At 54.3% G+C, this 24,011-nt stretch overlaps 3 protein-coding genes across 6 annotated transcripts; 2 read left to right on the top strand and 1 right to left on the bottom strand.

Annotated features, from left to right (window-relative positions):
- The first annotated feature begins 2,121 nt into the window (after positions 1 to 2,121).
- Positions 2,122 to 11,812, top strand: SMARCD2 (SWI/SNF related, matrix associated, actin dependent regulator of chromatin, subfamily d, member 2). The gene is made up of 13 exons (XM_026512488.4): positions 2,122 to 2,616; positions 6,963 to 7,147; positions 7,345 to 7,387; positions 7,529 to 7,651; positions 8,432 to 8,587; positions 9,027 to 9,122; positions 9,266 to 9,367; positions 9,516 to 9,677; positions 9,843 to 9,940; positions 10,124 to 10,259; positions 10,439 to 10,561; positions 10,701 to 10,802; positions 10,881 to 11,812. The coding sequence occupies exons 1-13, from the start codon at positions 2,401 to 2,403 to the stop codon at positions 10,932 to 10,934; spliced, it is 1,596 nt and encodes a 531-aa protein (XP_026368273.1). The 5' UTR covers positions 2,122 to 2,400; the 3' UTR covers positions 10,935 to 11,812.
- A 50-nt stretch (positions 11,813 to 11,862) lies between these two features.
- Positions 11,863 to 16,207, bottom strand: PSMC5 (proteasome 26S subunit, ATPase 5). 3 transcript variants are annotated; one of them, XM_026512492.4, is made up of 12 exons: positions 16,087 to 16,207; positions 15,452 to 15,523; positions 14,323 to 14,392; positions 13,907 to 14,004; positions 13,679 to 13,735; positions 13,372 to 13,602; positions 12,926 to 13,052; positions 12,634 to 12,824; positions 12,445 to 12,543; positions 12,249 to 12,359; positions 12,078 to 12,164; positions 11,863 to 11,972 (listed from the first exon to the last, which is right to left on the bottom strand). In XM_026512492.4, the coding sequence occupies exons 1-12, from the start codon at positions 16,108 to 16,110 to the stop codon at positions 11,919 to 11,921; spliced, it is 1,221 nt and encodes a 406-aa protein (XP_026368277.1). In that variant the 5' UTR covers positions 16,111 to 16,207; the 3' UTR covers positions 11,863 to 11,918. The 3 variants fall into 3 exon arrangements, with proteins under 3 accessions (XP_026368277.1, XP_026368278.1, XP_044245076.1); XM_026512493.4 differs by lacking the exon at positions 16,087 to 16,207 and adding an exon at positions 15,812 to 15,928; XM_044389141.3 differs by lacking the exon at positions 16,087 to 16,207 and adding an exon at positions 15,689 to 15,826.
- FTSJ3 (FtsJ RNA 2'-O-methyltransferase 3) lies at positions 15,916 to 23,933 on the top strand. Of its 2 annotated transcripts, none has more exons than XM_026512487.4 (21): positions 15,916 to 16,358; positions 16,625 to 16,714; positions 16,870 to 16,975; positions 17,258 to 17,304; positions 17,431 to 17,510; positions 17,945 to 18,044; positions 18,139 to 18,333; positions 18,415 to 18,530; positions 18,648 to 18,752; positions 18,840 to 18,940; positions 19,166 to 19,246; positions 19,333 to 19,473; positions 19,612 to 19,747; positions 21,344 to 21,522; positions 21,661 to 21,784; positions 21,858 to 22,117; positions 22,345 to 22,430; positions 22,515 to 22,614; positions 22,694 to 22,877; positions 23,176 to 23,270; positions 23,356 to 23,933. In XM_026512487.4, the coding sequence occupies exons 2-21, from the start codon at positions 16,648 to 16,650 to the stop codon at positions 23,546 to 23,548; spliced, it is 2,496 nt and encodes an 831-aa protein (XP_026368272.1). In that variant the 5' UTR covers positions 15,916 to 16,358; positions 16,625 to 16,647; the 3' UTR covers positions 23,549 to 23,933. The 2 variants fall into 2 exon arrangements, with proteins under 2 accessions (XP_026368272.1, XP_044245074.1); XM_044389139.3 differs by having other exon boundaries at positions 15,942 to 16,484.
- The last annotated feature ends 78 nt before the right edge of the window (positions 23,934 to 24,011 follow it).

Consider the following 24,011-nt stretch of genomic DNA (forward strand, 5'->3'; position numbering starts at 1 on the left):
GTACAATACTGGGAGGCTTATTCTTAAAATATAACACTGGAAGCCATTGTATTTGTGTGTGTGTGTGTGTGTGTGTGTGTGTATGTGTGTGTGTGTGTTGTGTAGGGGGGTGGCTGGCAGGGATATTTTGAAATAGCTCCCCAGGGGATTTGCCCTTACTACTTCCTCTAGAACTCTAAAGTTGCTCTAGGAGCTTGAAAGTCTTAAAATGGACATTAATGCATTATCATGAATTTTTTACCCACTTTACAGGGTGGGAAGGGGCCCTGGTTCAATGACTGCAACAATTCCAATGGCCGGCTCTCAAGACTGGCAGGTAACCCACTTTTAGGCAGAAAGAGGAGAGTGAGCTCTGTGAAGACCAAGAGGCAAGAAAGCAGCAGCAGAGCAGGGTTCATCACTGGAGGAAGGATACCAGGAAGTACAGGTGAGCAGAACTGATTTCTAAAAAGGGCTGGAGGACTGTACTATAAACAGCATCTGGGGTGCTATGATGCAAGACTTGGTTAGAGATGAAAACAAAGCAGAGAAATTATGTAGTGCAAATCAATCTTAGATACTCAAAATTGTTGTCTGAGTAGCAACAGCATTGCTTTGGAGCTCTAGAAGCAATTGCACTACTAGGTATTTTTCCAAAGGGATACAAAAATAGTGATTGGAAGGAGCACATGCACCAATGTTTATGTCCACAACTGCCAAAATATGGAAAGAGCCCAGATGTCCATCGAGGGATGAATGGATAAAGAAGAAATTATATATAGATCAATAGATATATAGATCTCAAATGGAATATTACTCAGCCATCAAAAGAATGAAATCTTGCCATTTCCAACGATGTGGATGGCACTAGAGTGTATTATGCTAAGCGAAATAAGTCAGAGAAAGACATACCACATGATTTCACTCATGTGAAATTTAAGAAACAAAACAGATGAAAAATAAGATGGAAACAGAGAGAGGCAAACCATAAGAGACTCCTAACTCTAGGGAACAAACTGAGGGCTGCTGGAGGGGAGGTGTGGGGGGATGGGGTAACTGGGTGATGGGCATTAGGGAAGGCACTTGATATAATGAGCACTGGGTGTTATATGCAACTGATGAATCACAAAACTCTACCCTGAACCTAATAATACAGTATATGTTAACAAATTATTTAAATAAATAAATAAATAAATAAATAAATAAAAGAAATGCAGAAACTTGAGCCCTGCCCCAGACCCCAGACCTACTGAATCATAATCTGCGTTTTAAATAAGAGCCCCAGATGTTTCTTATGCTTATTAAAGTTTAAGCACTGGTCTATATGATGGGGAGAAAACCCCGGATGACCACAATGTAGGCTCTGTGACACAGCTGAAGCACTTTATTTTGAATACCTTATGATGCAGGGCAGTGGTTTCTGAAAAGGTATTGAAAAATTTTTTTCAATTAAGTAGTATAAATCCTGGAGAAAGACCTTATTTACTCCCTACTGCAGGGAGTTTTCTTATAATGCAAAATTCCTCCCCCTAGAATCATTTCCTGTGGAGTCAAGTACTAGGCTTCCTTAAAGTGAGGCAGAGACACTTTGAAAATATGCGATAAGAACTCGGCGCTTGGCCAAGTCAGCCCTTCACACAGCTGGATCGGGTCTGGGGCAGCCGATGTCCCTTGGCAGCTCTGAGCCACCAGGATGCGCTTTTAAACAAAGTGAAGTTGGCGGCTCTTCTGCCTCAGGGGACAACTCTATGTTGTCTTCAGTGCTGAAAAATGTAGAAAGGAGACTTAAACTATTTTCAGGGAGCGTAGCTGGGACCCTCCAAGAGTTGGCTACAACCGGGCGAGATCAGCAACTACCCATTCACTGTTGAAGCCCTAAGTAACCTTCAACCTCTGACCCCGCGCCTTGCACAGCGCTTCCTGCGGAGCTTTTCGTCCCCGCCCCTCCGGCCAAGGGCTGGCCCAAGGGGTGTGGGCGTGGCTCTGGGGCTGGCGGTTAGGGGCAGTGCCTGTTAGGGGCGGGTCTCGCGTGGGGCGGGATTTGAGGAGGCATCCTGGCATTGGGCTGCTGGTTCTAGGCGGGGCCTAGCGCTGGGCTTGTTTGGGCGGAGCAGGGAGTTAGTTGCCGCCTCCGGGTAACTGGACTCCGGCGGCCAAACCTCCCGAGGCCGCGGGCGACAGGCGGGCCTGCAGCAGATCCCGGATCCGGAATTCCCCGGGCAGGACCGGAATCAGGATCGGCCCTCCCCCCAACCGGGTCTGCGAGGAACTCGAGAACTTGGATTGGGAAATCCCGGAACCCGGATCAACAAACCCCAGAACCCGGAATTTAGATCGGAAAGTCCCGGAGCACGGATCGCGGAGCGGACTCGACACGGAGTCCGGAGCCCGGATCGCGACAGCGCCGGACGGGACGGAGCGATGTCTGGCCGTGGCGCGGGCGGGTTCCCGCTGCCTCCGCTGAGTCCTGGTGGCGGCGCCGTTGCCGCGGCCCTGGGAGCGCCGCCTCCGCCAGCGGGACCCGGCATGCTGCCCGGACCGGCGCTCAGGGGGCCAGGGCCGGCTGGAGGCGTGGGGGGCCCCGGGGCCGCCGCCTTCCGCCCCATGGGCCCCGCGGGCCCCGCGGCGCAGTACCAGGTGAGCAGCGCGGATGGGCGGGTGGCCCCACGAGCACGCCCGGGGCTGGGGGCGATGGGGGCCTCGAGTGAGGGCCCCGGGGCAGCCGCCTGGACACTGGGCACAAGGGGCGCTGCATGCGGAGTGCGCGGGACACGGTGGAGGGCAAGGCCGGGTGGTGGGGCAGTTGGGGGGAGAGGGTGAGAGCGACTCTGGGGTGGAGGGTTTGAAGCGGTTGGGAGGGTTTGGAGGCTTTCTTGGAACAGGGATTCTGAGTGAGAGATGGAGGAGTCGGAGCGAGTGGGTTGAGAAGTCTAGTGTATATCTGAGGGTAGGGGGTTCAGGGAAGTGCTGAGAAAGTTTTGCAAAAGGCCCTCACTGAGGAACCAGGATTACCCTGCATTGGCCTTGGTCCCACTCCAAGTCTGCGCTGTTTTTTTTTCTCGTTGGGAACTGGCAGAGCTCTAGCGTGTCTGAGATGGCTCCCAGCTGCCGATGAGGAGGAAGAAGGGCCTGGCTTCCCACAGCATGGGAGGTCGAGCATAGAGCAAGGGGATCTCAGCCTGTGCCAGGCAGGGTCTACTTCAGGTCAGGCCCCGGAGCCCTCGCATGGGATGGCTCTGGGTTCGACCAGAGGTGGTGGTGGCCAGGCCTGAGGGAGGCGGAAAGCCCAGCCCACTCTGGGCAGACTTTCTTTTTGGCTTTCCGCCTGGTGTCCTAGTGTCCAGGAGTTGATTAGTCTGCAGGAGCAGAGACGCTCCACTGAGCCCTGCTGGTCTGGGGCTGGAGCAGCCTGCAAGAGTTGCTTCAAAGAGTTCTGTCCTGACCCCTTTGGAGTTTGGCTTCAAGGAGAGAGCTTCTCAGGTTGCAGCTTCAAAGGCCATGGAGAGGCAGAGACTCCATTCTTAGGGCCTGACCCTGCTGGTGGGGCTCATCATTTGCCCCCCCCCCCAGTCCATTGTTTCTGGTTGCCCCAGAATGCTTGGGAATGGTCCCCATCCTTTTTCCCACTCCCTCTCCACTTTTATGTAGCCTTTAGGTTCTAACAGTGCCATATTCCACCCAACCCCTGTGCCCCAGCATTCGTCACTGGCTTCCTTGCTCATCTCCCAGGGAAGCTGGGGCTTACTCTGTTCCCTCCTCCTGTCTCCAGGTAGAGACTCCACAAATGGATCCTCATAGAATAGGGTATGCATATCTGCCCCCCTGCCCCCAGCCCTGGTCCCTCACTTTCTAAAGAGATGCTTAACTGGGGACAGTGATTTTTCCCTCTTACTCCTCATTCTCCCTCCCTATAAAAAACAAAAACAAAGCATCTGGGTATTGACAGAGATAGACCTGGCCCCAACGACTCCATCTCTCCCATCTTGCTTTCCCACTTGGGGATTCACGGGCCCAAGGTGATGCTGAGGGGTGCATGAGTCGTTCTAGCCCCTAGGCTGGCTAGCTGAGGACTGGCCTTGGAGTCTCCCTGTGGGCCTTTGGACTGAGAAGGCTCTAAGGAAGAGATAGGAGCCTGTCCAGTGTCCTCTGCTTGAAACCTGTGTGCTGTGTGGCCTGGGGAGAACCCCCAGAGAGAACGGGTTCTCTCTGAGAGAACGTGTGTAGGGAGTGCTCTTAGGCCAGTGGCAAGGTCCAGCTGGCTGGCTGGTAGCCCCAGGCTGCTAGGATTGGGGACCAAGGGGAAGGCACTGAGCCTCTGCTTCCGCAGGCTTCCTATCCCACCAGCTCTTCATCACCTCCTCCCCCTCTTCCAGGGAGGGGGGGCAGTGGAGGTCGAAGGGGAGAGGGAGGACCCAGTTCACTCTGGCCGAGTTCGAGGAAGATCCTGCTTGGCCTCTTTGCAAGTCCAGTTGTGGGACTTCCAGGAGATGGGACTTGAGATCTGAGGAGCAAAGGGGTTCCTGTCTGTTAGGGCACATGAGGTGAGCTAGAAGAGCGAGGGTTTCAGGGCCCAAGCTGGGCAAGTAGAGGAGCCCATGGAAAGAAGGGAAGTGATGACCCACCTCCCTCCACACCGTGGTTCTAGCTGTGGATCATACTTAACAGAGGAGCTTAAGGAAAATGAGAAATGAAAAAAAACAAAACCCAAAGAAACACAGATTGTTGGGTTCACTCCAGAGTTCAAAATACGTTCTACTTACGGAGGGGTATGTTTTCTTCTCTCAGGCCCGGCCGACGGCTCTGAGGCAGGGTGTTGCGTGCTCTCTGGAGGCAGCAGCATCAGGCCTGGCCACGTGCCCCTGCTGTCCTGTGTGGTGGAGGGTAGAGGCCCATTTAGGACGTGGGCTGGGGAGAGGATGTAGTCACACACTTCCGAGGTTCATTCAGGGCAATGAGCCAGGCCTACCTACCTCTACTGCAGGCGGCGAGAGACCTGACCTGGGGGTTTGTGTGTGTGTGTTTTCCTCTTGGGTTTTTTATTTTGAAGAGGAGTTTCTGGTGCTTCAAAGAGCAGGTGTGGAGCTTGGCAGGACCAAGCTGGGACTTCTTGAGCTGTAAGCAACCTTCCCCTGGGCCCCTTCTCTCTCTTGGGAGAAGCCTGGAGCCCTAGGCGAGCCGGGGGCTCTGTGCCTGGGAAGTGAGGAGCAGATGTCTGGGAGGAGCCTATTCTAGGCCCTGCCTGTGCTGCCTTGACTTGGGACTTCCTGCTACAGGAGCACCTGCCTAGGAGGGATGGGTGGTGCCCAGGAGGTTTTGTGAATGCTTGAGTGAGTAGCTTCCCTGGGACCACAGGGCCCTGGCTCGTTCTCTGCAGACCCCGCTGCTTCGGTTGTTCCTTCCCTCCAGCTCAGGCTCAGGGTGGGGAAAATACGTCTAGGATGTCTGGAGCCTGGGCTTACAGCTGTGGCCACACTTGAGTTTTTTCCTGTAATCTCTGGCCATGGCTCACTAATGCTAAGAAACAGGCTGTTTTTCACCTTTCAACAGCTCAGCTGAATCTTTTCCTGATGAGGAAAAATTGTGGCAGGACTCCTGAGGCCCCAGAGCCGCCTATGTTAACTACACCATTCTCCCAAATGCTCCCGCCACCTCCTCCTTTGCCTTTCCCTACATCTCTGGGTCATTTTTCTCCATCTCTGCCTTTGGTCAGGAGTCTGACCCTCTGTGCTGAGAACATGAGTTCAGTGCTAGATGAAAAAGTAGGAGAAGCAATTCATCTCCATGATACTGGGCCAGGGGTTGGGGTTCTCTGATTTGGTGCAAGTCCCCACCCAGCCTGGCTTGGTTGGGTAGTTGTGCAGGTTGCATAATCTGGGCCCTGGGGCCAGCCCTGTGAAGCTGCCAGGGACAGTGTGTGCGAGGCAGAGCTGCCAAACAGGCCTTGCAGGGAGCAGCTGTGGGGAGGGGGGCATGGGACCAGGGTGACTCCCAGAAATGTTGGGGAGCTGGACCTCTGTGGGAAATCCTTCTGCAGGCTTCTACAGAAGCCGTTTCTGTCACCCAGATTCCTGGTGATCCTATGACTGATCTTGTATCCCAGGATAATCTTATTTCTTTTCTCCAATTTGAGACTGTGCGGGCTGAGTTAAGGCTCCGTCGGCTCCAGAGGCCAGGTGGTGCATGGACCACAGACAGAGGCCAGGTGCCGGCTGCTCTCCCAGAGGCCACCCGAGAGCCACGGCTTTCCTCTTGGGGTCTTCTGGCATCGGGGTGGGGAACAGGGCTGCAGGGAGGAGGAGAGAAGGGTCCAGGTCTGGGTTGTAAGTAGGAGCCATATGGTGACCAGATGGTCTCTGGACTCTGCCTGAGGCCATCCCCACCAGTTGGGACATGCTCCAAGCCATCCTGTTGGAACTTGCTCACCTAGGGGGCTGCTGCCTGATGGGCATGCCAGCCCCTCGGACTGACTTCCTCCCCTTGGTCACACCGCTGGGCGGGTGCCAGGAGATGTATGTTGGGGTTTTGCCTACTCCTATCACACTGCACCCCTCCACCCAGCTGTGACACTGCTCCCATGCCATGCTTTTCTCTCAGGTTGGGTAGGAGGGCTTGGTGGGGCCATGTGAGACCGTCAGGAGTGCCTCATAGCTGGCTGGTCCCAGGGAGCTGGGCATCGCGTGCGGGGGCTGGAAGGTGGTGACAGGCCCTGGAACACTCCCACAGGCCCTCCTCCCACCCCCAGGTTCTGGCAGGCCTCATTTGCTGGCACCGATGCCAGGGCGGGTGAAGGGGGCAGGGCAGGCGTGGTTTACATTTCTCCTCTCCAGCACCTGCTCCCCTTTGTTCCTGGCCCTCCAACCTGGGCTGGGCGGTGTGCTACTTCGGGCCCAACCCAGCCCAGGAGAAGGATGGAGAGAATGGGCTGTGGGCCCCATGGGGCCCTGCCACTGACCTATGCACCCCCATTTGCTTGCTTCCCCCAGCGGCCTGGTATGTCACCAGGGAGCCGGATGCCCATGGCTGGCTTGCAGGTGGGACCCCCTGCCGGCTCCCCATTTGGTGCAGCTGCTCCTCTTCGACCTGGCATGCCACCCACCATGATGGACCCATTCCGCAAACGCCTGCTTGTGCCCCAGGCCCAGCCCCCAATGCCTGCCCAGCGCCGGGGGTAAGACCATCCTGTTTCTCCTCCCTCCACCCAGCTAAGCTCTGATGGTAACAGAATAGTTCCTTCTGTCCTAAGAGCTCTGATGACTGAGGGAGACTCCTGGTTCTTCTGAGAGAGGGTTCTAGGGGCTGGAGGGGTGGGTGGGGGAAGGTGTGTTTGGACCACTGACGTCTTGAATGAGTTTTCGTCCTCCCTAGGTTAAAGAGGAGGAAGATGGCAGATAAGGTTCTACCTCAGCGAGTGAGTATGTTGGGTGGGGGTGAAGGAGGCCTGCCCAGTGGCTGGTGGACTGTGGGTGCAATCAGGCTCCCCCGTCCTGGGATGGGGGAGCAAGGAGCCAGAGCTGCAGCAGAAACAATCCGAATTCCTCCCTTTCTCCAGATTCGGGAGCTTGTCCCAGAGTCTCAGGCGTACATGGATCTCTTGGCTTTTGAGCGGAAGCTGGACCAGACCATTGCCCGAAAGCGGATGGAGATCCAAGAGGCCATCAAAAAGCCTCTGACGGTGTGTGTGCAGCCCTGGCCAGCCCTGGGCCTTCCCAAACTTCTCTGCCTCTTCTTGGCCTTGTTTTCCGGGGGCCAAGCACGGGGCTGCGATTTCTCACACTGCAGGATGTAGCCCATTAGTGGAGCATGAACTCAATTTAATGTGGTGGGGCCAGCATGTTTTTAACAAAATATAAAATAGAAGTTATAACACTTCACAGTAGTGTAGTATTTACCATAGTAGTAAAAGTATCATTTAATGACATTTTGTTTCAGATGTTTATATATATATGTGGATTGTGGGTCGTGATTTAAAATGTAAACATTATAGATCGTTCTAGATCATGGTCAGAGGTTTGTAAGGACAAGACTAGAGAGTAGATCGGGTAGTTCCTGTCTCCCCCCACACCCCACTCCTTTTTAAAAATAATAATCTAGAACAGTCCCCTGAGCGATGAAAGCTTCCAGAGACAAGGATACTTTGGGGCCATGATGGGTGTCCAAGTTGCATTTAAGTGTTAGCTGGAGGCTTCACAGCTTCACATACAGCACCCTGTCTGTCCTGTCACATCACCAATCCCGCTGTGTTGGAATTGTCAGTAGTCCATCTGTCTCCCCTGTGAGTTCCTTGAAGTGTGGGACCAGGATGTCTGACTCCTGATTTCCGGTGCCTAACGAGGTGCCTGGCCCCTTGTCTACACTCAGTATTGATGTTGAAATGAGTTCAGACTGGAAGATTGGGTAGCATTGTTTTCCAACATGTTGGCCCACCTCTAGCTGGCCGTCTGTCTCTCTTTAGCAAAAACGAAAGCTGCGAATCTATATTTCCAATACGTTCAGTCCCAGCAAGGCAGAAGGCGATACTGCGGGGACTGCAGGGCCTCCCGGGGGAGCCCCTGCAGGGGACAAGGTGGCTTCCTGGGAACTCCGAGTGGAGGGAAAACTGCTGGATGATGTGAGTTGGGAAAGGTGGTGTCTGGAGGGGAGGTGGCCTGTGTGGGGTTGAGACTGGGGCCAAACACTGGAGCGCTTCCAGAGAAGTCCTGCCTGAGAGAGGGCTCTGCTTGGGGTCACAGCTCCAAGCCAGGTAGAGGTGGGAGGTTGAAGATTTGTTTGGTTGTTACAGTAGTTATCCTGCAGGTGGCAGTGAAGCGTCTTGAGGAAGGGGTACCCCTTTCTAATTCAATCCCTATTGGCTACCAGCGGGGCTGCACACAGAGCCCTTTCCTGGCCTCCAGTCTCTCTTTGCCCAGTCTCATTGCTTCCCTCAGGGCCCCCGAGTCTTCAGTACCCCGAGCTTCGGAGTTGAAATAATCCTCTTGTCGGGGGCTTAGCCTGGGTTAGGTTTGAGGGCCCAGCAGCACATTTAGCTCACAACCATTACCGTTCCCCAGCCTAGCAAACAGAAGAGGAAGTTTTCTTCGTTCTTCAAGAGCCTTGTCATTGAGCTGGACAAGGAACTGTACGGGCCTGACAACCACCTGGTGGAGGTGAGAGGCCCTGGGGCACGGGGAGCGCAGGCTGACATGCTGCGGGGGCGGGGCGGGGGGGGCAGAGAAGCGGCCTTGGAGGGCCAGGCGTGTATGCTCATGCCTACTCCCTTGGTGACGAGGTCTGCTTCCCTCCCTGCCAGTGGCACCGGATGCCCACCACCCAGGAGACTGATGGCTTCCAGGTGAAACGGCCTGGAGACCTCAACGTCAAGTGCACCCTCCTGCTCATGCTGGATCATCAGGTGACACGTGTCTGGAGCCATAGGGAGTCCTCTGGGGGGAGGTGGGCAGCTTCCTGTTGTAAACCCTTCCTGTCCTGCCCTGTCCTTCCACTTTGGTTTCTCACAAGAACACAACCCCACCCCCTGACTCCCCCTTGTTCATCTCCAGCCTCCCCAGTACAAATTGGACCCCCGACTGGCAAGGCTGCTGGGGGTGCACACACAGACCAGGGCGGCCATCATGCAGGCCCTGTGGCTTTATATCAAACACAACCAACTGCAGGACGGGCACGAGCGCGAGTATATCAACTGCAACCGGTACTTCCGCCAGGTGAGCTGGCCTCTGTCCTCCGCACTAGTCTCGCTGCCCCTGCCCTGCCCACTGCTCCACAGCCCTGTGGGGCTAGTTCTTGGCCTCATTTTCCACACTGACCCTGGGATGGTCCACTTCCCTCTGTGCTCTCAAAGGCATCACTGAGCCTTTGGTACTCTCTAGATCTTCAGTTGTGGCCGACTTCGTTTCTCCGAGATTCCCATGAAGCTGGCTGGGTTGCTGCAGCATCCAGACCCCATTGTCATCAACCATGTCATTAGGTAAAAGAGCCTTCCCATCCCCCTCTTTCCACTTCAGAGCCATTTACCATTGGTTTGATCTAAAAGCCGAAGAGCGGTAGCAAGTTCGGTTTCTTGCTCCCTGAGCAGGTGCAGGTTTGGCCCAGGTGGATGGGGTGAACATAGCTGTGTGCTTACCCTTCCCCTCCTGTGACCTGCCTACAGTGTAGACCCAAACGACCAGAAGAAGACAGCATGTTATGACATTGATGTGGAGGTAGACGACCCACTCAAGGCCCAGATGAGCAATTTTCTGGCCTCTACGACCAATCAGCAGGAGATTGCCTCCCTTGATGTCAAGGTGGGCCCTCTGCCTCTCCAGCCTTCTCTGAGACCCAGGATGGGGGTGGGCAGGCTCTCTTGGGCACTTCTATACGGATAGTACCTTGGGATGGGATCTGAGAGTCCTTTGGGGTTGGGCTTGGAAACAGGACTCCCCAAGAGTGGGGTCCAGTCTGACACATGGACTCCCTTCTCCAGATCCACGAGACCATTGAGTCCATCAATCAGCTGAAGACTCAGAGGGATTTCATGCTCAGCTTTAGCACCGACCCTCAGGACTTCATCCAGGAATGGCTCCGTTCCCAGCGCCGAGACCTCAAGGTGTGGTCCTCATTCTGAGGTTGATCCCATGCTAGGCCCTAGGGGATTTTTGCTGCCATCACTACTTCTACTTCCTGGGGCAGACTTGCACAGGGGTGGGAATTGCGCTGCATACAGCTCTCCTCCTGGCTCTCTGCAGATCATCACCGATGTGATTGGGAATCCTGAGGAGGAGAGACGAGCTGCTTTCTACCACCAGCCCTGGGCCCAGGAAGCAGTGGGGAGGCACATTTTTGCCAAGGTGAGGCCCTGCGCTGTGTGCCCTGTTGAGCTTGTGAGTGGCAGAGGCCCGAGCCACTCCTCTCTCCTCTCTCTCCAGGTGCAGCAGCGAAGGCAAGAACTGGAACAGGTGCTGGGAATCCGCTTGACCTAACTGCTCAGGGACCCCCTCCTCTGCCTGGAAGGGGACCACCCTCTGGGGCCACAGACACATAGGCTAAGGACAGGGTGAGGGGTGTCTCCTGTCACCCTCTGCTCCCCAGCTGTAGTTTCATAAATGTAGTGATAGGATTCCTTGTTGCTTGGTCCCCAAAGCCTTATACTTACTTTCTACTTTGGCTTTAAATGGGTTCACAGGAGATGCCTCCTTGCTCCCTGCAGGCAGGCAGGCCCAAGTAGGTCCGCTGGAGGCTGTGCTTTGACATTGTCACGGAGACAGTTCAGAACCAGGCCCGCTGGCTTTGCTTGTTTACAGACCCCCTTGGGGCCAGTGTCTGAGCTCCCTCTGGGGAGCTGGGTGAGGAAGAGGAGCACAGCTCATGCTCTTCCTAGCCTTTTAAAACCAAAGTTCTTTGCCATTCCTACCAGCCCAGCCTTGCTGCTGGTTTTTCCTTTTCTTTGGGTATTTGCACTATGTGGGAAGCAGGTTTTTCTATGCGGGAGCCACTTTTTTTGTACAGGGGTAAGTTGGGGTTTTCAGGGAGCCCTGTTTGGTGCCTCCTTCCATTTTTTCTTTCCTCAATCTATGCAAGCGGCTTTGGCCGCCATCATCTCCTCAGATGCCAGAGGGCTGCCACCCCAGCTCTTGAGCTCAGGGTGGTAGAGCCTCCTCAGAGGGGGACTCCAGTTCTCTGGCATGGCCTGAGGTACGGGTGTGCGTGCTTGGTGGAGGGCAGGGGAACGTGAGGGGGGTGGTGGGGAGGACCATTGTTGCCCTTTGGAGCTTGGTAGGAGGGTGGACCCCAGGGCTTGGCAAGTGCCACTTCTGGCAGGTTTGGAAATTTCCAAATAAATCCTTGTTTATTGGCGGTACCCGGACCTGGTCATTGCACAGGTGGCCACTCAGTAACAGACTGAAGTCCTTAAGGGCTTGTCCCGCAGAGCTTTATTGGAGGGACCCACACGAAAGACAAGCACCTCACTTCCAGAGCTTCTTGATAGACATATTTTTCTCACTATCCTTCTGCATGACCTGGAGAGAGAAAGCATTATGTCATAAACGGGACAGCGAACACATGCTCTACCCCACCCCCGCTCGAGACCCCATCAGCAAGGTCAGAAAGACAGAGGCCTCTACCTTGGCTACAGCCATCTCGAAGTCCTCCTGGGTGACGTGGACTCGCCGCTCCCGCAGGGCGTACATGCCGGCTTCGGTGCACACGCCCTGAAGAGAAAGGAAGCCAGGCACTGTTGCTGTGCCCTGGAACCCACAGCTTTCTGTCTCCTTTTCCTTGGGCTCTCTAATTACCTTCACTTCAGCCCCTGATGCTCCAGGCATGAGCTCAGCAATTTTCCGCAGGTTGATCCCCCGGGTCAGGTTCATTTTCCGAGAATGAATCTTTAAGATGTCCAGGCGGGCCTACAGAGGGGAGAGAGAGGGAAAGTCTAAGCCCTGTGGCCTCCCCCCACAGCCAGAGCCACTCCCAGCTCTGCCACTCACAAACCTCCTCATTGGGGGGTGGGAATTCAATTTTTCTGTCGATGCGCCCGGGGCGAAGCAGTGCGGAGTCCAGGATGTCAATCCTATTAGTAGCCATGATAACCTGAGTGGAGAAAGGCAGTGGCGGCAGCATCAGCCAAGCCCTTCCTCGGGCTGCAGCTCACCCAGGGCCTTCCCTTGGACACCACCTCACCTTTATGTTCTTGGTGGCCTCAAAGCCATCCAGCTGGTTGAGCAGCTCTAGCATTGTCCGCTGCACCTCACTGTCCCCTCCAGAACCCCCCTCCAACCGCGAGGAGCCAATGGAGTCAATTTCGTCCATGAAGATGATAGATGGAGCGTGTTCTCGTGCCATGACAAACAGCTCCCTCACCATTCTTGCCCCTGTGCAGAGGCCAAGCTGGCATTAAGGAGGCAATGAGCTCCCTACCCTCACCTCCACTCCCTCACTTCTGCTTGGTTTTCGTGTTTCTAGCCATAGTTACCTTCCCCAATGAATTTCTGTACCAATTCAGAGCCGGAGACACGAATAAAGGTGCAGTCTGTATGATGAGCCACAGCCCGAGCCAACAATGTCTTCCCAGTGCCTGGGGGTCCATACAGCAGCACCCCCTAGAGAGAAATAGCAGGACTCAGGGCAGAAGCCAGTCCCAACATTACACTAGGAAACATTTACCAAGTGCTCACTCTGGAGTAGGCCCCGTCCTAGATGCTAGGGGTTTAAATAATGAACATCGGGGTCCTTCCTAGTGCTCTTCTCTGAGCCATCTCAGTACCCTGGCACCACCCCCCCTGGCCCCTTTCCCGTGGGGAAGGCCAGTGTAAGTGGGGTGTAGTATGTCCTTACACCTCCCGAGCCCTGTACTCACTTTGGCTGGAACAGGATGTGCCAATAACAGCATGACCCTTCCTCAGAAACCTTGGTTCTCACCTTGGGCTGCGCAATGCCCAGCGCTTCAAAGAGCTCAGGATGCTTGACAGGAAGCTCGATCACTTCTTTGATCTCCTTAATCTGCTTGTCCAGTCCACCGATCATCTCATAGGTTGAATCTGGCACCTTCTCCACCATCATCAGTGACACCAGTGGGTCTACCTTGTTGGGCAAGATCTTGTGCAGTGTGTAGCTGTCGTTTCTTAGAGCCACCCGGCAATTGGGTGTCACCTGGGCAAGGGGAGAGTTTCAGGAAGTGGGATGGTAAGAGCTGAGCCCAACCTCCCACCTCACCTGCTGCACTCACGTCGTTGATATCGATGTTCTTGTCCACATCTACGACAAACTTGCCTTCGGGATGCACCTAAAGAAACGAGGGTTCATGACCTTTCCTGACAACCACCGAACCACCCACCTCTCCCAGGAAGACCCATGTGCCCCAAAATAACAGAACAGTGTCCTGGCAAGACTACACACAGAGGGATGGGAATGCACTGGGCATTGGGCTGCTCCCTGGGGGTCATGGTGCCTTTACCTTAACCAACACTTTTTTCTTATCCATGGCCCGGACTACTTCCCCCACGTAGGAGCCCTGTTCCTGCAGCAGCTGTAGTTCTTCCCGCAGCAGGCGAACTGGATGGGAAACAGACATAATGGTCACCCGGCTTCTTTGGTGTCCCCCTTCCTACGACCCAATTCAATAGGCATGAATGAAGCACCATTCTGAAGTTTTAGAAGACCACAAAAAGAAAGTCAAAATTTAGGTCTCTAACGGGATTACAATGCAGCTCAGGCGAGGCATGCATGTGAAGAACAATGTAACAGTGCAAAGCGTAACCTCAGACTCCATGAGAAATAAGCACCAAACGTGAAGTCTCAATTTAGGGAGATTCAAACAGTCAGACCTCGCACAGACTGTCCAAGTGCAGCCTTCCCATCTTCCCTCCTCACCTTTTGCATTAAGCTCATTCCTCTGTGCCTGCAGCCTCCGGAGATTTTGGCTCTTATCATTTACAATCAGCTATGGAGGACAAGAAACAGAGCAGAAAACACTAGGAGGTTAAGCTCTTGGCCAAGATCCTCACAGGCTGGTATGAGCTGAGTGACAGAAGAGCACAGGGCACCTGCACGTTCCAGATTGTCCAACAGGATCCTAAAGACCCTGTCCTTTCTTCCAAGAGTCCCTCTGGGGCCTAGGGCAGCCACCAAAAAAGGCTAATTGTCCTAACACACTGGTCCAGGAATAACAAGCCCTAATGGAGAAAAGTTACAGCTGCCCCACATAGTCAATTTCTTGCGAGACAACGACATGGTAGAGTGGGAAGATCACGGAGTCAGAAGCCTAAGTTCTAACCCCACTGCTGCCAATTAACAGGTAGGTAAAACTAAGGAAAACAATTTAAAAGGTCAAGATCTGTTACCAAATCGTAAGTAGATACAGCATCACCTACCCTGCCTCTTTTCTGGACTATTAGGAAGAACAAAGGACATCACATATAAGAGCACTTCAAAAATGATAAATCTAATATGACAGCTGCAAATATAGTGGGAGTATAGAGATCGCCCTTGTGACTTTCCTTCATCCAAATTTGTATCTTCCTTAATGCTAGGGTCCCTGCTCCCTCTTTGGGCTAGAGCACTGGGTTGCCCAATTCCTTTTGGGTTGACCAATTCCTTTTCATTCAGTCCCATGAAATTGGCATTATACAGACCAGGGAATTCCGTATGCCCTTCCACTCTCACCGTGCCCCAGCCTGTGTGCTAATCTCATCTGAACCTTCGTGTGCCCTTATGAAACCAAGCCTCACATTCAGACGACTTCTAGACAGAATGGCATTTGGCTAAGAGTACCTCTTAGATTAAAATTTGACTCTTCACGATGTGTAATAAACTCTGAATACCGATTACCTTCAAAAGGGTGGGAGTTGAGAGAAACAAGAGACTTAAGTTCATATACTTTCTAAGTTGACCAGTTACTACTTCTGCGCCCCCAGTGGATTATATGGGTTTATAGAAGCTTATTCCATCAATCCTTCATCCCCCTTCTAGCTGCCTTTGGACCTCTGGAGCCCGTCCTCACCTGGAGTTCTTCAATCTTGGACAGGTAATACTGGCGGAGTCCACTGCCAGTCTTCCCCTCTTCCAGCTCCATCTGAAAACACACTGTAATTATTAAACAGGCCAAAAAAATGCAAGGGAAAAACCCACTTCCAGCTTGGACTTTGGAGGAATAAGATTTGGGTTCGAATGCCTCAGTCCATCTCTTTAGAACCCTCTACTTCCCCGAGACGAAAAGCAGAATGAGAATGCTGCCTACCTCATAAGACCTCCAGGAGGATCAAGAGACAACACACACAGAACGCTATGCAGCGAGTCAAGCGTTATAAAAACCCGAGGTATCATTACTACAGGCGGAGCCACCAGGAGGACCGGGCCCTACCTCATGCGACTCGCGGACGGGGCGCTTCCCGTTCCCGTCGTTCCTCTCACTCACTCCACTTCACGGTGTCTTCCTCTCCCGGCCCTGCTCTGACCCGCCGGGCGCGGCGCTGACACAGCAGATGCAGTCCCAGGCAGGGCCCAGTCCGGATTGGTCCATCCACCCTCGACCCACCCAACCCACCCGATCCTCTTGCCCCGGCCGGCGGCCCACCTCCGATCACGCCTGCTTCGCATCGAGCCCCCGTCCCCGCCCGGCCGCTGCAGCCGCCATACCTGCTCCGGTCCGTCAAGCGCCATTTTTCCTCTCTCTCAGAGACCGCCGGCATCTGAGCGGCCTTGGCGCGCAGGCGCAAAACCAGGGGCTTGGGGTCCAGCGACCCTAGCAGAAAAGAATTCCGGGTCAGTGGGCGGGGTGTGCATCGAGACAATTACAAAAACAGAGGCCATGATGGGAAGGTGGCTACGCGAGGTCCGGAGCTTGGAAAGGGATGAAGAGGCCACAGAACTCCTAAATGTTGCTCTCTAGGAACTCGATTTTAGTTCAGGTAATCTGCTCACCTGGTCCCAACTTCCAGCTTATAATACTTGAAAACATGAAGAACCTTTGCGGCCACACTCAAAATGGCGGACATTTGGAGCCGAGGACGCAAGCGTCGCAAGCGGAAGCGGAAGTACGTGCGCTGCCCACACGTGCCTCTCCCAGAGTGGTGAAAAAGGCGCTGAATCCCGGTGTTTGCAGAGGCAGGTGGGGCACGGAAAGAGAATTTTAGTGGTCCAGGAAGAGACGTTCAAACTTTTACTCTGTCCCCAGATTGACACTGTCCCCGTTTCACCATGGGCAAGAAGGGCAAAGTCGGGAAGAGCCGGCGGGACAAGTTCTATCACCTGGCGAAGGAGACTGGTGAGTCAGGGTCCGCGCAGTCTGCGAGCGAACGAGTGACTTTTCGAATATTCGAATGAGTTCCTGTTCCCCAGAAGGGGTGGTGGGTTGTGAAGCCGCGGAAATCCCCCTGGGAAAGCGCCCCGCCGAGCATAACATTTTGTCGGTGCCCCCAGGTTACCGCTCCCGCTCTGCTTTCAAGCTGATTCAGTTGAATCGCCGGTTTCAGTTCCTGCAGAAAGCGCGAGCCTTGCTGGACCTGTGTGCTGCGCCAGGGGGATGGTGGGTAACACGCGGCACCTGTGGCTCTTCAGGGCTGCTTTCTGGGTTCTGGCCTTGGATGACTGAGAGTTGCACTGGGGGAGGGAGAGAGAGATACCGTAAAACCAGTCTCAAACTTCTCCCTAGACCAAGGTCGCAGAAAACAGGTGTGAGACGTGTACGTTATATGCTCTGGCCAGTGCGCTTGGTAGCCGCTCTTAACACGCGTGGTGAGAGAGTATCTTGCCAACGGAGGGAAAGGAACGGTCCTGGGTTATTTTAATCCGCGTTACTCTCCTATAGGCTGCAGGTGGCTGCCAAGTTTATGCCTGTATCCAGCCTTATTGTAGGTGAGTAACAGGTGGGCCTCCGTGACTGTTAAAGGGACGGGAGAGTGAGGTACTAACTGCGTTCTACATTTCTTTTCTCCTTGCTTGAGGCAACCTTTTGGAGCTCTCTGACCTGATTTCTTCCAGGAGTGGACCTGGTTCCAATCAAGCCTCTTCCCAATGTGGTGACCCTCCAGGAGGACATCACAACAGAACGCTGTAGGCAGGTAATAGGAACTTTTTTTTCTGTTTTATATGCAGACACCCGTGTCTCTCCCTCTCACCACCCGAATCCTCCCGAGGCAAGCTTTTTCAGTTTAACGCGCCTTGCACAGTGCCTGCGTAGTCTGTATGACAAGGCCCGTGACAGCCTTCGTCTCCACTCCAGGCTTTATTTAATCAGGAGCGAGGTGTTTGGAATTGGAAGAAGTGCAGAGAGATTGCTGAAATCTTTTCCAATGGGCTCACTAGTAGACTGTGAGCTGCGTGAAGATAGATGTGTTTTTGTTGTTTTTCAGTCGTCGTATCTCCTGTGCCTGGCACGGGATTTGGCCCATTGTGGGCGTTCAGCAAACGAGCGGGTGGACAAATGACTGAACGAATGACTGCATTCATAGCCTTTTTGTGTTTCTGGTGCTATGATTTCTTTTCTTCTATGTAGGCCCTGAGAAAGGAACTGAAGACCTGGAAAGTTGATGTTGTGCTCAATGATGGGGCCCCCAACGTTGGGGCTAGCTGGGTCCATGATGCTTACTCACAAGGTGCTGGGAGTGGGGGGCATGGAGATATGAGGGTGGGGGTGGGCTTGCCCGCTCAGGCTGCAGGGACCCTCAGCTAACTGTCTCTCTCCCACAGCCCATTTGACACTGATGGCTCTGCGTCTGGCTTGTGATTTTCTGGCCCGTGGAGGCTGCTTCATCACGAAGGTTTTTCGTTCCCGTGACTATCAGCCCCTGCTGTGGATCTTCCAGCAGCTCTTCCGCCGTGTCCAGGCCACTAAGCCCCAAGCCTCTCGCTATGAATCCGCAGAGATCTTTGTCGTTTGCCAGGGTGGGCATCACTTTTTTTTTTCCTCATGCGTTGGTTTTTTAGCTACCAAAGCATGCTTTCTCATATGTTCTGTCATCTTAGGATTCCTGGCTCCTGACAAGGTTGACAGTAAATTCTTTGACCCCAAATTTGCCTTCAAGGAGATTGAAGTTCAGGCCAAGACTGTTACTGAATTGGTGACTAAGAAGAAGCCAAAGGTGTGTTTGGGGAATGGGGCCACTCTCAGGTCCTAGAGCTTGGGGGAACCTGGGCCTGGTGGGTCCTACACACACCTTAGAAAGGACTTCTCAACCTTCCTTCTTTCCCTCCCTAAGGCCGAAGGCTATGCTGAGGGCGACCTCACCCTCTATCACCGTACTTCAGTCACTGACTTCCTCCGAGCTGCCAACCCTGTTGACTTCCTCTCCAAAGCCAGCGAAGTGAGTCGTCCAATTTGAGGGGTGCAAGGAAGCTCCAGAAACACGTCCCCGAAATCTCCCCTGACTCCTTTCCTTTCTTCCAAACAGATCTCACTGGACGACGACGAGTTGGCACAGCATCCAGCGACCACTGGGGACATCCGGGCGTGCTGTCAGGATATCAAAGTGCTGGGGCGCAAGGAGCTGAGGTACGCAGCGGGGGCGGGCTCAGGCGCCAGGAGCCCCCAACGCGGGGAGTGGCCTTTGAAGACGCAGCAGCACTTTCCTTCCTGAGGGGACAATTTGAGGAATTCACCCAGCATTGGATCTTGGGGAACAGGATACTGCTGTGCTAGAGATTTGGGAGGGGTGCCTACAAAGGGGACAGGGACAAAGAGGGAAACGTCGGGGTCAGTCATGGCCTCTCTGGGCAGGTCCCTCCTGAACTGGAGAACAAAGCTCCGGCGATACGTGGCCAAGAAGCTGAAAGAGCAGGCAAAGGCCCTGGACATCAGGTGAGGTGGGACTCAAACCAGGGCAGGCGTTGGCGGGGGTCGCGGGGTGTATGAGGAAATAACCACGCTGCTCGCACTGTCGTCAGCCTCAGTTCAGGAGAGGAGGAGGGTGAGGAGGAGTCTCAAGCTGGGACCGGGCAGCAGCCCTCTGAGGAGGAGGAAGAGGAGGAACGATTAAACCAGACCCTGGCGGAGATGAAGGCCCAGGAGGTGGCAGAATTGAAGAGGTGAGCGGAGTGGGGAGGAGCTTGGGGAATGGAACCCCGCGCAGAGGCCCTCGGCGTGCGAAGATGGGGGAAGAGGATGAGGGCACGGTTGGGGAGTCTTCAGAGCTGGGGCAGGTTGAACTCAAATTGTCCGCCCAGGAAGAAAAAGAAGCTGCTGCGTGAGCAGAGAAAACAGCGGGAGCGTGTGGAGCTGAAGATGGATCTTCCTGGGGTTTCTATTGCCGACGAGGGGGAGACGGGCATGTTCTCCCTGCGCACCATCCGGGGCCACCAGGTGAGGTGGGGTTCGGGCGGGTGGAAGAGACAGGTCCACCTGCTGCTTGGGTATCTGGACACGGGGGTGTCGCACTGGAGGTGGCTAAGTGCGCTTCACGGTTGCTGTGGTCACCTGTGCGAGGTGACGCTCCGTGAGAGGAGACTGGGGGGAACCCAGAGTTTTGTGCCTGAAAGGCCAGGAAGAAACATACGCGTGAAACGATGAGCTCAGGGACATTTGTGGCGCGCTGCGGGTTTACCGCCTGGGCTAGACCGCGAGAACGAGGGGCGCTCTTACATGCGGGCCCCGGGGGCCCTGGGCTGCCGGGCAGCGTTCTTCAGTTCGCCGAGACGCAGGTGGCGCCTTGTTGCCGTAGTCCGCTTTTCCCGATGACAGCAGCATCACCAAGCAAAATGAGCTTTGGCGGCTGCTGTGGGAACGGAAAACCGGGTCCTGTTAGGAGAACAGGAGAGCATAGCGGGTCTGCGGCGACTGCCGCTTAGTTGTTCTTTGCTTTAGTTTTCTCATGCGTCAGAGAGTGACAGAACCTACCGGCTAGGGTTTTGGGGAGGAAGTTTTAAGGGTTTAGGTGTAATCCCTGGTGCTGTGGTGAACTCTCAAGAACTAACAGCTTTGTTAGGAGGAAAGTAAATTTTGAGGTGGACAGTTTTTAAGTGACATAAAAGATGTGTGTTGCCTGGGCTCCGCTGATATTCAGTGGAAACAGCTTGTAGGTTGTACTAGTCTCAGCTGATGTGCTTTTTTTTTTTTTTGTGATGTTTTCTGAGAGCGATTTTTAAAGAAAAACCAGGGTTTTGGAATATCTTAACATTGGGTGTTCGGGGTGTTTTTCTATAAACGCATCCTACTACCACTGAAGAAGAGACAGCCAAGTGGGATAGATCAGTGACCTGGCTTAGAATGGGATTTTTTATTTCAGGGGCACCTGCATGGCTCAGTTAAGCGTCTGCCTTCAGCTTAGATCATGCTCCCAGGTTCCTGGGATTGAGCCCTGTATTGGGCTCCCTGCTCTGTGGGGAGCCCGTTTCTCCCTCTGCCTGCCGCTCCCCCTGCTTGTGCCCATGTGTGCTCACTTTCAAATAAATGAAATCTTTAGAAAAATAAGATTAAAACAAAATTTTTTTTTGAGTGCATGTGTACCCCATGACTGGGGGGAGGGCAGAGAGAGAATCTCAGGCAGACTCCCCTCTGACCATGGAGCCCAGTGTGGGGCCTGGTCTCATGATCCCTGAGATCATGACCTGAGCCAAAGACAAGAGTCAGATGCCCAGCCGACTGAGCCACCCAGGTGCTCCTAGAATGGGGTGTTTTATTATTTTTTTTTAAAGATATTGTCAGAGAACAAGCAGGGGGAGCAGCAGGTAGAGGGATTCAATCCCGGGGCCCTGGGATCCGTGACCTGAGCCGAAGGCAGACACTTAAACCGACTAAGCCACCCCGGTGTCCTGAATGGATGTTTTTAAACGCTTAGCCCCATCACTTCCCTGTCTGTATTTACCACAGTGTATTTTCAAACGTTGCTAAAATACTTTTTCCCCGTGTTATGTGCCTCTTAAGAACCCCTGACCTCTTTGTTCCTGTGTCAAACTCCAGTTGTTAGAGGAGGTAACACAAGGGGATATGAGCGCTGCGGACACATTTCTGTCTGACCTGCCAAGAGATGACATCTACGTGTCCGATGCTGAGGAAGATGACGACGATGCGTCTCTGGAGAGTGACCCAGAGGAGCTGGCAGGAGTTGGAGGATCTCAGCATCTAAAGGACCAAAAGCGGTAAGTGGGAGGGGGCTCGTGCAGGCGGGGGTGTTGACACCCTCAGTGTGAACTGAAGCAGAGCTGGGCACAGGGGTCGCCAGAGGGAGTCGGAGAGCAAGTCCCCCGAGCCCCCACCCATTTTCCTTGGGCCCACAGTGTACGATTTGCTGAAGTAGAGGATGATAAAAAAAAAGAGGAAGAAGAAGAGAATCCACTGCTGGTACCATTGGAGGAAAAGACAGTACTTCAGGAAGAACAGGCCAGTCTGTGGTTCTCTAAGGTAAGAAGAGGTTGGGGGCCCAGACAGGGAATGAGCCCCTGGGAGACGGGTGGCTGACTCGCCCCTCGCACAGGATGGCTTCCGCGGGATTGAGGACGATGCCGATGCGGCCCTGGAGATCAGTCAGGCCCAGCTGCTGTATGCCAGCCGCCGGAAGGGGCGACAGCAGCTGCCACCACCACCTTCCAGCTTGAAGGGTGAGAAGAAACCTCCCCAGCGCCAGGAGGACCCTAAGGGTCCAGAGGCTCCAGCAGAAGCCAAGACTGGCCCTGGGCCTGGCGAGAAAGGAGATGGCAGCTCGGACAGCGACAGCAGCAGCAGCGACGAAGAGAGGTGAGTGGCTGGGCTGTTGTGCCCATTTCTCCGCGGTCGGAGGTTTCCACCCTTGGCTGTAAAGTGTGAGTTTAAAAAGAAAGTGATTCTGAATTAAGTGGTCCGTAGTACAGCCTGGGGGGCCTTTCGGGAAGTCTCTCCAGTTTTCAATAGGAAGCGGGGTTGAGGTGAGGCAGGAGTGGGTCTCAGGAATGGTGGAACAGTGACACGGTCACCCTCTTCTGCAGTTGGGAACCAAAGCGTGGGAAGAAGCGAAGTCGTGGGCTTAAGTCCGAGGATGACGGGTTTGAGGTCGTGCCTATCGAGGACCCAGGTGAGCTCAGCACCTTGTGAAACGGGAGGCGGCAGTGAAGGTTTGGGCTGGAATGGAGCTTTGACTTTTCCCTTTTCTCTCTAGTGAAACATCGGATACTAGACCCTGAAGGCCTTGCCCTGGGTGCTATCATTGCCTCTTCCAAAAAGGCTAAGAGAGATCTCATAGACGACTCCTTCAGCCGGTAAGGGGGCCAGGGGATCGTGAGAAGTGGCGCTGGAGCTGGGGGCGTCAGGGCGTGACGGCTGCTGTCCTCGCTCTAGGTATACATTTAATGAGGAGGAGGGGGAGCTTCCGGAGTGGTTTGTGCAAGAGGAGAAGCAGCACAGGGCGCGCCAGCTGCCTGTTGACAAGAAGGAGGTGGAATACTACCGCAGACGCTGGCGGGAGATCAATGCGCGGCCCATCAAGAAAGTAGCTGAGGCGAAGGCCAGAAAGAAACGGAGGGTAAAGAGAGGGGCTGCCTGGGGCGCCTGGGTGGCACAGCGGTTAAGCGTCTGCCTTCGGCTCAGGGCGTGATCCCGGAGTTCTGGGATCGAGCCCCACATCAGGCTCCTCTGCTATGAGCCTGCTTCTTCCTCTCCCACTCCCCCTGCTTGTGTTCCCTCTCTGGCTGGCTGTCTCTGTCTCTGTCAAATAAATAAATAAAATCTTAAAAAAAAAAAAAAAAAAAAGGGGGCTGCCTGAGTGCAGGGGTGGGAGTGGGGACGAGGTCTGCCTGACTGAGGCCCCCCCCCCCCCCCAGATGCTGAAGAAGCTGGAGCAAACCAAGAAGAAGGCAGAGGCCGTGGTGAACACCGTGGACATCTCAGAACGAGAGAAAGTGGCTCAGCTTCGGAGGTAAAGGCGAGAGGGGTCACCCACAAAGGTACACGGGGTTGAAGAGACTGGCTGGAAGCCTCTAATCTGTGCCTTCCCTTTACAGTCTCTACAAGAAGGCTGGACTTGGCAAGGAGAAACGCCAAGTCACCTACGTGGTAGCCAAAAAAGGCGTGGGCCGCAAAGTGCGCCGGCCAGCTGGAGTCAGAGGCCATTTCAAGGTGGTGGACTCAAGGATGAAGAAGGACCAACGAGCACAGCAAAGGAAAGAGCAGAAGAAAAAACATAGACGGAAGTGAGCAGAGCCACCAGGGCCTCCGAGAAGACCGCGTGAGGACACGGAGGTGTGATTCCAGCCACACACCCCCCCCCCCCCCCCCCCGGTGCCAGCTACAGGCCTGCTCGCATCATAGTCTGCTGGAAAGACAGGTGGGATGCCTAGAACTCTCCGGTGGTCCTGAGTGTGAGGGAAGACATCCTCCTGCCTGAACGAAGGTCTTGGACCTGTCCTGGTGATGCGGTAGCGGACCCCCAGCTCCTCCGTTAGGAAGGTGGAGCCCTAGAGGAACGGTCTCCTAAGGGGAAGGTCAGTGTTAGATGGCGTTCACTCTATTTCTGGGCAAGCCCACCTCTCAGTTTTCCCCATCCCTCTTCTATTATCTGAATAAAACCAGGGTAATCGCTTTTCTGACATTCAGTTCCCATTAAGCGCTAACTCGAACATCTGGGTGTTCATTCGCACCACGTGCTGCATGTTAAAAA

Source organism: Ursus arctos, unplaced genomic scaffold, assembly GCF_023065955.2.
Source record: "Ursus arctos isolate Adak ecotype North America unplaced genomic scaffold, UrsArc2.0 scaffold_24, whole genome shotgun sequence".
NCBI lineage: Eukaryota > Metazoa > Chordata > Mammalia > Carnivora > Ursidae > Ursus > Ursus arctos.

Excerpts from the sequence above, each read along its gene's own strand:
- SMARCD2 (XM_026512488.4), top strand. The coding sequence starts at position 2,401 with ATGTCTGGCCGTGGCGCGGGCGGGTTCCCGCTGCCTCCGCTGAGTCCT. Across the intron at positions 7,148-7,344 it reads ATGCCTGCCCAGCGCCGGGG|GTTAAAGAGGAGGAAGATGG; the intron begins GTAAGACCATCC and ends CGTCCTCCCTAG. Across the intron at positions 9,678-9,842 it reads GCAACCGGTACTTCCGCCAG|ATCTTCAGTTGTGGCCGACT; the intron begins GTGAGCTGGCCT and ends GGTACTCTCTAG.
- PSMC5 (XM_026512492.4), bottom strand. The coding sequence starts at position 16,110 with ATGGCGCTTGACGGACCGGAGCAG. Across the intron at positions 14,005-14,322 it reads GAATGAGCTTAATGCAAAAG|TTCGCCTGCTGCGGGAAGAA; the intron begins GTGAGGAGGGAA and ends TTTCCCATCCAG. Across the intron at positions 13,603-13,678 it reads AGAACATCGATATCAACGAC|GTGACACCCAATTGCCGGGT; the intron begins GTGAGTGCAGCA and ends CCCCTTGCCCAG.
- FTSJ3 (XM_026512487.4), top strand. The coding sequence starts at position 16,648 with ATGGGCAAGAAGGGCAAAGTCGGGAAGAGCCGGCGGGACAAGTTCTAT. Across the intron at positions 16,715-16,869 it reads TCACCTGGCGAAGGAGACTG|GTTACCGCTCCCGCTCTGCT; the intron begins GTGAGTCAGGGT and ends CGGTGCCCCCAG. Across the intron at positions 22,431-22,514 it reads CGTGCCTATCGAGGACCCAG|TGAAACATCGGATACTAGAC; the intron begins GTGAGCTCAGCA and ends TTTTCTCTCTAG.